Source organism: Gopherus evgoodei, chromosome 9 (genome assembly GCF_007399415.2).
Source record: "Gopherus evgoodei ecotype Sinaloan lineage chromosome 9, rGopEvg1_v1.p, whole genome shotgun sequence".
NCBI lineage: Eukaryota > Metazoa > Chordata > Testudines > Testudinidae > Gopherus > Gopherus evgoodei.
Genome location: NC_044330.1, coordinates 106,754,128 through 106,765,518, shown reverse-complemented (window position 1 = coordinate 106,765,518; position 11,391 = coordinate 106,754,128). Strand labels below are relative to the sequence as shown.

General features: G+C 38.6%; 1 protein-coding gene across 3 annotated transcripts in view; it reads right to left on the bottom strand.

Moving 5' to 3' along the window:
- Positions 1-3,281: 3,281 nt before the first annotated feature.
- LRCH2 (leucine rich repeats and calponin homology domain containing 2) overlaps positions 3,282-11,391 on the bottom strand; it is a 79,096-nt gene continuing 70,986 nt past the window's right edge. For all 3 annotated transcript variants that reach the window (XM_030576581.1, XM_030576582.1, XM_030576583.1), the window contains 4 exons: positions 10,761-10,873; positions 9,134-9,271; positions 8,748-8,825; positions 3,282-7,619 (listed from right to left, as the gene is read on the bottom strand). In XM_030576581.1, coding sequence (XP_030432441.1) covers positions 7,500-7,619; positions 8,748-8,825; positions 9,134-9,271; positions 10,761-10,873 — 449 coding nt within the window. In that variant the 3' untranslated portion in view covers positions 3,282-7,499. The remainder of the gene's footprint in view (positions 7,620-8,747; positions 8,826-9,133; positions 9,272-10,760; positions 10,874-11,391) is intronic.

The following is an 11,391-nucleotide window of genomic DNA, read 5'->3' as shown; positions in this document are numbered from 1 at the left end:
TGAAGTTGGGTGCTGAATGTGAGAACAAAACCTGCTCCTTTAAGTGGATTGAAGTAGTGCTTCTCAGCCTTTTTTTTTTTTGGAGGGGGGCAGGGAGAGAAGAGCGCATGAGGCAGGAATGTGCTACACTACTCTGGCTGAATCCATAATGACTGTTGATTGGGAAGGCCTCTTGACTTGGACCTGAGAGTTGCAAGATATCCAATTGCTGTGCTGAGACTCCTGAACCTGCTTGAGCTGCATCTGGCACTAAGACACCACTTTTTGTGAGAGTTCCTGATATTGCCTATCATGATCAGCAGATGGGGTGACTGCTAAATCTAGGAAGGATGATGCAAGATGGCCACTGGAACCACTGGAACTGTCAGATCTGGCTCAACTTCCTCTCCCTCACACTCCAATGGAGCTGTTTAGTGTTGGGCAGGAGATACTAGATAAGGTTCATGCATGGATCAGGGTGCCAAGAGAAAGTCTCCTAGGGCCCCAGTAATGCCACTGCAAGAGGTCAACTGGTTGGGGGGTAGACCCATGACATTAGGAACCATCGGTCCTTTGGAAAGTCATACTTTGACAGAGGACTGAACCCTGTTTTCCTGGAAATTCTGTCCTTGCCTCCCTTTGTAGATGCAGAGGTTCATATGTAGCCACTCACTTAATCCGATGTGAAGTTTGGTTCCTCATCAACCATTGGAAGTGTTGATACCGATGGACGGGTACTCAGGTTCATGTATGAGAGAGATTAACTCTGTACCCTCAAGATGGTTTCTTCCTCTGGTATGACGATCTCTCTAAATAAGGTTGGACCTGAGAGGAAAAGGGATTGAGGACACAAGAGTGAAAATATCCCCACGGGATACATAGGTCTCAGACTGACACATAGTGTAGGGTGTTTTGGTGGTTAGGGCCACTGGAGCCAACACTTCCCTGATTAGAGTGGACATCAGATTTGTCTGAGACTTTGTTGGTGCAGAGAGTCTGATCTGGATGCTGAAGGTAGTGGATGCCTGTCTTTTGGTTTCTATGTCAACACCGAGATTGGAATTAACAGATCTGTACACCTGCATGCCACACATTCTCCTGTAGAGGTGGTTTACCCAGGTCTAAGTCCTTAGGGTGTGTGCAAGGACTCACCCAACTTGGATGGAGTTCAGGAGGGATCTCTTCAGGTCAGATTTTTAAGAGGGTCTTTGCCCCTGTGCTTGTGAGAGTGCCCCATACTCTCACGAGAATCCTTTGATTCGTTAGCCTTGCACGTTGTAGCCTCAGCTCCTGAGTTTGTGCTCAGAGGAGTGATGCCTGTTGATTGAGATTGTGTACAAATGAGGTCTCCCCAGTCTGGATGCAACTGTGGTCTCATGGTTTTTACCCCAGGAGGTGTTCTCTCAGTCTGAGCGCTCAACCCTCATGAATTTGGGGAAAGAGTGGCGGATGCTGCACGTAGCAGGGATGTGAGCCTTGCCAAGATGGTAAAGTCAGCATCGGTATTAGTTATTCACCGAGAAGGAGTAGCGGGCAGGAAACAGTTCTTAAACCCTGGGACTGTGGGCATAGTCCTCGCCCTTGGAGAATTTCTCCAACGTGGGGAAAAAAAAACTAACTAAACTACACTATACAAATACTACAACTCAAAAATAATATAGTTTTTAGTATTTGCACTATCTATAGACACACACACAGATTGATTGATTGAAGAAAACAATGGAAGAAGCTGTGGATGCAGAAGATCCCACCTCAGGCAACGTGGAAGGAATTGGAGAGGCATCGGTCCACACTGCCTCGTACGTCCTCGGTTCAGAGCTTGAGAAGAGCAACTGTGTATGTGGACCAACAGACACTGCTTACTAAAAATCTCCAGACTCAGATGCATGGTGCACACATGTACCATCACTCAAAGAGGTAGAATGCATAACCAGTGCAGAATAATTTTAAATAGGAAGTGCTAAAAATCTTGTAAAAATTACCAGTGAAAATATAAACTAGAACCTGCTACACTGAGACAAAAGTTAATTAGATTATGTCATGGTAAAAGTAGGCCTTTTAATGCAAGTGAAGGCTTGACATTTTGTCATTTATCAAATTATGAAAAACATGTTGGGTAAGTTGGAATTTGGTAAAGATACATTTCTTTTCAAGACCTTGTTTACCAAATAAGTGTTTTATTATTGTCTCTGTGTTGGAATGCAGACTTATTTTGAAAAAGCCAGACAAAATGCAGCCCTATATTATGTTCTGGCATTCAAGAAAATATCAATAGGAAATGACGTCAGAGCTTAAGTGATCCTTTACTTCATTTTCACATGCTCCACCTGTGAACAACAGTAGTTTTGAAAATATATTTTAAAAACTATCATTTCCTGAAATACTGGGGAGAAACATGGAACTTCTGAGTTTTAGTGAAGACAATCACCATCTTGTCAAAAAATTATCAAAATTGAAAATATTTATGGAATACATCACATCTTACCATGGCTTGAATCTGGCCATGGATTTTAATGCCAATGTTTTTTATTTTGGAAGATAATTGCCTCCAAGTCACCAAACATTTAAAAGAAAATGCAGTTTTCTCTATTGTGAAACAACTGCTGATAGTTTCCACCTCCACAATTGAGGCTATTTAGTTTCTTGTGGTATAAAAGTTGTGCTCCTGAGGAATTCTTTCATGTCTCAGTACTGCACGACACAAAATTTAGTACTTTGCTATATACATGTATTAATGTACATATTTTAGAGCTTTCTGTGGCTTACCAGAGAGCTGAAAAGAGATGAATCCTTGACTGGCTTTTAGAAGCACTCTAAAATTTACAGTGGCTTTATCTAAAAAACTGCTGTGAGAGATCTCCACACCCAAACCTCTGCTCAGGCTCATTAACTCTTATAAAACCTTCTCCTGATCTTTATTTTGTTTTCAAAATACTATAGACTTTTGGTTTCCATAAGATCAGATGGCGAAATCTTGGTCCCACTGAAGTCACTAGCAAAACTCCCAATGACTTCAATGGAGCCAGGATTTTACTCAGAATCCTTACAATTCACGTCATAGTTAAATTACTATTTCCTTTCTTACTTTGCTCCTTTATACAGTACATTATTTAGGGCCCTGGTTATGTTATGGAAGGGCTTAAGAAATCTGGACACAACTGAGGCTTTTTGATTGTCTGTCAATGACTTGCACTCCTGTGTGCCATATCAAAGTCACAGATCATTCCAGCCTTTAATTGTTTTTATGTAAACTACTGAGACACTTAAGTGTATTTCTGAGACAGTTCGAAGTCATTCAGCCACCTTGAACTAAGCATTTTATAGCATGTTTTAAGTAGCGCAATGAATCACCTAGAAATGCCTTAGCTGAAATATCTTATTCCTTAAAGAACAAAACATTCTTACATGAGACATTGGAGCCATCCAAACATCCTGCCAATCTTTGGGGGAAAAGAAGAAACTTATGGGGCCAAAGAAAACATATTGATATGTTCAGACACATATTATAAAACTATAAGATGCATTTTTAATTATCTTGGGGTAACTCAGCTTTGAATGCTCAATAATCATCACGTGAGTAACTCCTATGATAGTTAAATCATCCAAAGGCAATGAGTGAGATTTCCTAAAGCTCTTACTGTTAGCATAACTATTCCTGTTCAAGTCAAGCCAATGCTGAGTTCTCTGAAGCCCCCGCCAAAAAGGGCCCAATCTGAGTAGCCAGAGAAGGTCCTACACAAAACGGAAACACTGTTTCAAATGTGCAGGATGTTGGGATCTCTTCACTCCATTTGATGCCCCAGTGCAGAGCCCTGAGGCAGTTTCCCACATGGAAAAGTAAGGGGGAAGACAGACTACTGGGAGCATGAGTGTGTGAAGTTAGTGGGTCTGTAAACAGATGTGGTTAGCAATAGAAATAGATAATAGAAGGATTGATGATGGCTTCTTATGATTAAAGATATTTAGAAACAGCACTCTAAACATGCAATATTAGTTAATTCCACCAGCTAGGAGCATCCTTCTACATGCTGCTTTCCCCTTGTCTGTACATGGGAGGAGAGAGGGACTGCTACTTCCACCAAGTGGGCTGGGCTAACACAAGGGAATTGCCAGGCCCTGACACACTGCATCCTGATTTCTGCATGGAAATCTAATATTCATTCAATATTGACCTAAGGAACCCTGCCTTCCCTTACTCTCCAAAGCTGCAGTTGGGGTTTATTTTGAATTCTGAGGTGGAGGAAAGAGATGTGTTGTAGACAGCAATGCCTCCCCTATTTTCAGATTGGAGGTACTGTTTCTTCATTCCTTAAAACGTGGAGCCGTATTAACTCCTTTTTCAGTCTCTTCTGCAGATGCTACTACTCCTGTGGGAATTCTGCACCATTGCACAATGCAGAATTTGTGCAGAATTCACATTCTGGGCAGAATTTCCTTTTTCCCCTGCAGAATTGGTGCTGCAGAGCTGCTGGCTACCACTAGGGGCCAGCAAAGTCCAGCTCTTTAGCTTGCAAATACATTGCTGGGGGGAGAAAGAGGGTTCTGGGCAGTTGTGGTTCCCAGCATGCCCTGAAGGAGGAAACACCGTACAAGCCTGGCACCTGGCATCAGGCTGTTTTTCCCTCTGGATCCCTGCACAGGAGGTGCTTTCGTGGGTAAAAAAAGCACTTCTTCAGATTTATGGAGTCATGCATCTGAAGAAGTGGGTTTTTTAATCCACAAAATCTTATGCCCAAATAAATCTGTCCAACTATTTTAAGCTATTTAGGGAAAACTGTGCTAACTTTTATTTATTTATTTTTAAGTGAAACTAGTGTACTATACTGACAGCTAGACTTAGTGTTAAAATTTTAAGTCAGAATGTAATCTTCTCTTGACATATTGCAATACTTCACAAGGGATAAACGAAAACTAAGTGACTAGAAGTGGTCTTAAGTGAGGACTGTACTGTATTCAGCAAACTTTACAGAGGAAACTTAATTCCATCAGGAAAACTGAAGTGTCGTTCAGGACTGTTGAATGTATTTAAAAACAGTCCAACAAACACTTGTATTATCCAACAGACTATGGTTACAAAACTCTGAAACTTAATGTCTTTGCCACCAGCAAGTTTATGGTTAACACTACTGGAACAGGAATTGCTATTTTTGAGGTCAGGAGGGTATGTATAAAAAACCTGCAAGATAATACAGTTCTTAATATGGAACATTTTCCCTCTTTGAATGATCAGGTAATTCTTCAGCTATTAAAATACAGCAAAAGTAACAACCAAAAATCTGCTTACTGAACTAAAATGTGCTTGTTCATTGTAATCAACTAAATTTTTTTCCCCCTGATATTGCATTTATGTGAAATGAGAATACATTTACTCATTCTTTTTTTAGAATGGACCTCTCCTATGAATATGAATTAAGATAAACAACAAAAAGGATAATTCAGAGGAAAGATAAATGAAACTACTTATTTTAAGGGCCGAACATTATATTGAGCCAATTAAAGTTTCTGCATGAGTTTAAATGATATTTTTATGTATGTGATTTTGTAAAGGAGGGCATGAACTGTATTTGAGAATGCACTCTATAAACAATAGCATATGTTAACAAGAGCCTATGAATTACTTTTATTTCAATGGATTTTAGTTAAAGAATATTAAAATAATTTTATCTTCTAAATCTTTTAGCCATTGGGATTTTAATTTTCTTCTTAACTGGCTTTAATACTTCAATTAGAGAGAGTAAGGAAGAAATAAAGCAATATTTTCTTCCTCATTCCTTTGCCAAATGAAATGAAATAGCTTTAGGTCAATTGGCAAAAGAGAACAACTTAATTTTTTTTATATCATTTGGCACACAAGGTTTTACCCTTGATCTAAATTAACAGTCTAAAAATACATCTGAGACATATTCAGAGCCCAACATTTTTGATTAAGACACATATTTACTAAGAAGGTAAACTTGTTTGGGAGAAAGGGAAAGACAGAAAGAAAGGGAGTCAACTGTCTATCCATCTTAAAATAGCTCAGAACACTGTGGGAAAAATATCAGTCAGAAAAGCTGTACAATCAAACAAGTACTTCAACCCAGAAGTTCAACAAAGCTTCTGTTGCGGGGATTTAAACATTTGTCTCTGAGAGTTCGATATTCTCAGCACAGACTTAACTGTTGATAATTGGTGACACTGGTGCAAATGAGAAGCATTGGTGTACGGTGATGATGCGGTATGTCATGCAGGTGGTTATTTCCAAAATAAGTCCCTCTCAACAAACGTGTAAACACTGAAAAATATACAGATTCCTAGCTTGAATTTTTTTTTAATCTAACTTGTGGTGATTTGTTACTGTAAAAAAAAAAAAAAACTAATGCAAAATCAGGAACAACATGATGTAAAATCCTGAAAGTCACAGCATAAACCTGAGATTTTGGCAGCTTTATCAAAACATCCTTAATGATTATTATGTATGCATCACTAGTCCATACATTTCTTATTTAAACTACGGATGTCATGGTTTGTCTCAAAGACGGAAAATAACTCAAAAGTGACAATTTTTGTTAACAATACATTAAAAGAGAAGTGATTGGGTATTATCAAATTAAATAGCATAAATAAAATGTATTTACATTATTTTCCAATTAAACATAATCAATTAAATTGTGCAACTTAAAACACCTAACACAAAAAATGTGAAGCATCGTTTAAATCTTCACATATTACTGACCTTACAAAAAACTATTAAAATATTAAAATTCCCATTGTATCTATTTCAGATAAAGAAATTGCAAAAACATTTAAGACTATTAAGAGTCATCAATTACACAGGCACTTCACATGTAAACGATCTACCATACAACTGAAAAAATAGTTTGGCACAACTTAGAAGATTGGAAAAAACACCTTTTTCCTATATAATGTTTTGTGTAAATACCATACATCCAACTAAATACTGGAGATGTTAGAAGTATATAAATTACAGTCAGAAGTGCAAGAAATAAAGAACTCAAATATAGAGCTATATGAAACAAAAATGGATTAAATGTGATCTGTCACTCAGATTTTCATTATCATACTGTAGCTGGTTTTTGTTTTATCTTTACATTTAACCCAAATGATTGCCGAACTTTTTATAGTAGGGCTTTGTTTGGGGGGGTGTCTGTGTGTTATCCTTTATAAAACAGAACTAAACATTTTCAGTGTAGTAAAAAAAAAATCCAGCTTTTAAAAATAATAATATCATGAAACATTAATGGGAAACTTGGAACTTATATTACCTGGACAGAGAATCTGATGTTGTTAAAAATCTCTTGCGCATCCAAGTTTTAAAACATCAGTATAACTGTATATTCAGGTAACAGTCAGTTAGAAATCAAAGTTTTACATGTCCCTCCAAAATAAGGCTCTGTCTAAAGTGTCTGGGCAGAAACTACTTCTGATGGCTTGGATGTTCCCATTGAGGAAGCTGAATTGCTTGGCGGCAATCTAAATCAATAGATCCATGATAAGTTGTCTGGTTTCCAAAAGTCATGTTACACAGAAGAAAGCTGGGATGCTTTAGATGAAGGTAGTTCAAGCAGAGCCTGAACTGTAAGACCAACTTTCACTAGACCCCTTTCCTCCAAAATGTGATGAGGCAGGCAAAGCCTTTCCTGAAAAATAAAATGGTAAATGCATCATGTTTCAATCATTTTACACAGTTTGGGTAAAAAGTGTACTTTTAGAAGACTTCAACACTCAAATAGCTCACTATGACTAATTAGAGATCCATGTAGAAATCTTCTCTGGTCAATAAGTTTGCATATGCAAAATTTTAAGTGTGACAAGGTGCTCAGAAGTTAATTATATCTCACATAAGATCTGATAATTGCAGCGTGAAAAAATGACAAATATAAATTAGAGCAAAACAAAAACTAAAGAGTGTTTCATTAAAATGTTAAACTAAGAAGAAATAAACACTATTTCTTAGAAGTCTCTGACAGTTTATTGACAATTTAGGGCTGGAGACTCCCATTTGCTTTCATAAACTGAAGGAGCATAATGGAGTGAGGGTGGGGTAGTGCTGGTCAGTGGCAGACTTCTTCCTTCTTTGTCCTTGCAGAAGATCTACTACAAGTTGTCTGCAAGGAGGATTACAATCTGCTGGAACTCCTGTCCTACTGAGGTGGAGTTAAACGGCCACTAGCAGAACAGTCATGTGGCTACTGCAAATACAAACTCATGGAGTTTCCTGTCCCCTAATGCACAGAAGAAAATTTGGCCCTTAATTTTTCCCTTCATGGAGAAGGTGGAAGAATGAGCATGGGTAAAATGAAAGTGAGGGAACAGTAACAAAAACTACAGATGAGCTAGTACAGTTAAGAGTCATGCAAGCTTCTTCTGTGTAGCTCTGTCAATGCACCTTGTGATCTGCAAAATCCCTTTCATTCTAGTCCAAGAACTTTCCTAGGCAGATACTGCCATTCACGCCACAATGTGCCACTAAATGAAGTGTTTCTGATAAACACACACACACAGCTCTTCTATTCACCAGTAGATCTCAAAGCACTTTATACAGAAGGTCACTATCATTATCCCCTGAAACTGAGGCACGGGGAAGTGACCTGGCCAAGGTCATCCAGCAAGCCAGTGGAAGAGCCAGGAATGGAACACAGGTCCCCCAACTCCCATTTCACTGCTTTAACTACTAGGCTTTCTAGATAACCCAGAAAAGTAAATGCTGACACAATTTGTCTGTGATTATTAATAAAGTATATTAATCAATAAAGTGATTAGTATACCTGTGGCACGCCCAATTTTTTACAAGCATCAAGAAAGTTTTCAACATTTCTTCTGCACTTTGCCATACTGAGTTTAGGCTGTAAAGATAGGATGTTAGATCTTTGTTAGGCATTTATAAAAGGACTTTACAATTATGATGCAAATTCAATAACAGTTGTATTAGAAAACAAGCGAAGTTACAAAACTAATTTTTTAAGGACTTAGTACATAACAGACTGCTAAACCCTTGAGCCTTAATGTAACACCAAATACTGGCTTATTGCATCCTGAAATAATATAAAAATTGATAATATAATCATTTAAAATAGCAAAGATAATTCACAATTTTGAACTCCAACAGTTTGCTTTCACTTCAGATAGAATAAAAATGATGCAGCTGACTCACCACTGCTGGTGATGGTACATGAATACTTGCAACAGAACGTGGCCTTATGTGGTTGGCTAAATGGCAAAGAACAACCCCATCCATCAACGCTGCTCCAATGTCATCTGGCAAAATGACCTTTAGCCTCGATTCAAGATTCTGTAAAATAGAAGAGGTGTCTATAGTAATGATATTCTCACTGTTGAGGAAATTTTGGTTTAATTTAAAATCCAGTAATCCCATAAATATAAAAACAACACTAAACCTAAACTGTTATGCTACTGGGTACAAATATTCTTTGTATAATTAACTTGCTTTTCCTCAGTTCAGTTTTTAATGACGTGACTATGTTCACAGGTATATCGAGTTAGCAGCTCATGCAGCTGCTCACCTGTGCACATGTGCAGATCAGCTATGAAAACAAACCTACTGCTCCTATCAAAGCCCATATAATGGACAGCTTGCACATTCATTTTCTGAAGGTGAAAGATCTGTAGGCTGAAATGTCAGGCTGAGAAGCAGCATCGGCTGCTGGTGAAGATATAGAGGCTATGGGTTTGATACATGCTATTCATGGGAGGCAACTTCTTTTTTCTTCTACTCTGGGGGTCACACCCACATAGACACACACAGAGATGGTTGGAGTGGTAGCATATTTTGGGGGGTGGGGTGTCACCCGTCCAAGAAGTGATAATTGAGTGGTGAGGGGTGGAAGTACCTACACCTGTGTAGCAAGAGAGTTGGGGGAAGGAGGAAGTGCTTTTCACCACACAAACTACAAGCCTTCATGGAAAAAGGGGCAGGAAGCACACTTGATTAATCATCTTAGAAGCAGTGCTTCTTCTAAACAGCTTAACTGGACTTCAGCAAATTGCTGCTGCAACAGGAGCTGGAGCTGCTATCATGGTGTATAACTGAAATCTCAGTGTTTAACTGAAATCTCTGTACATTATGTGCCCTTTAGACACGTGCAGCCTCTGATGACATGCGGCTGGGATTCTGAGGATGAATTAAAAATATAACTAATACAACATCAAGATGAACTGACTGTTCTAAGTTTCTGTTTTATCTAATCATTCTTTAGTAGCTGCATAAAAAAGAGTTACACTTTGTTTTAATAATTAAGAATGTAACTTACAAAATGATGTTCAGAATAGAGCGATATAGGAAAACATTTATTCAAAACACTGAAATGTAGATCCAACATGGCTTTATTCACACTTTTTTCAGCTAAGGTCCTTCCCACCAAAGCATGTCTGATGATTCAGGGATGAGGATTTGAAACCTGGGGCCAACTCTTCAGGTACATGCCAGAATGCACAGCTTTTTAGTCAAGAGATGGGCACCATTCTCCTTGTGCCACGTTACAGCAGCATTGGCTCTCAAGGGCCAAACGTATGGCCCAGATTGACATGGTATAGGGTCATCCCAACTGCACCCCCTTTCCTAACCTGGTAGGAGAGATGTGTTGCATACAAACTCCAAATATGGAGTTACAATACTACAGTGATCATCCTTGCACTGCCTGGGCCATGTAAACAGGTTTTACAACAAGTACATGCTGGTGGTGCAAAGAAAAGTAAGCGCACTGCACGCAAGGTTGTGGCCCCACCAGCTGGAGCCTAAACAGCAAGTCATGGGAACGTACATTGCGAAGATGTCTTATTTGTTCCCTTTCTTCCCTTAAATGCTCCATTTTCCTCCTCATTGTAAATCCAGGGTCCACTACTCCAGAGTCCTGGCGAGAGGAACGGCTGAAAGCTGTTATAAAACAGACAGTTGTCAATATTTGGAACACTCCCACTTTGGAAAAAACATCCACCAGTAAAGCGAGAGAGAAAATCACAGTTATTGAAATGTTAAGCAGAACAAGCACATTTCAATGCTATAAAGGCTCAATGGCCTAGCAGTGACATGTAGTCTTTAAGTGTTAAATTTTCAAAGGGAAGCACATTGGCTCTTCCTTCAAAGGTCTGTATTTGTGCCTGGAAATTGGGTAGGTAGCAAATCTGTCTGGATACAAAACCGTGCTTTCATTTTTGACAGGGTAGATCATACTGGTTTTTGAAAATATCTATTCTTACAGCTTTTTACTGTAGCCCAGCATAAAACTGTTGTGGAAGGAACTCCTTTAAATTATTTATAACCATAAATTATTAAAATAAATATTTAAAACTAGGTCACAGGAGAGTTTATGAAACCACAAGTTACAAGTATGAATTTTCTTATTGATCAAAGCTTCATAATGCTGCACTGGTACAATGGAAAGGACAAGGTTA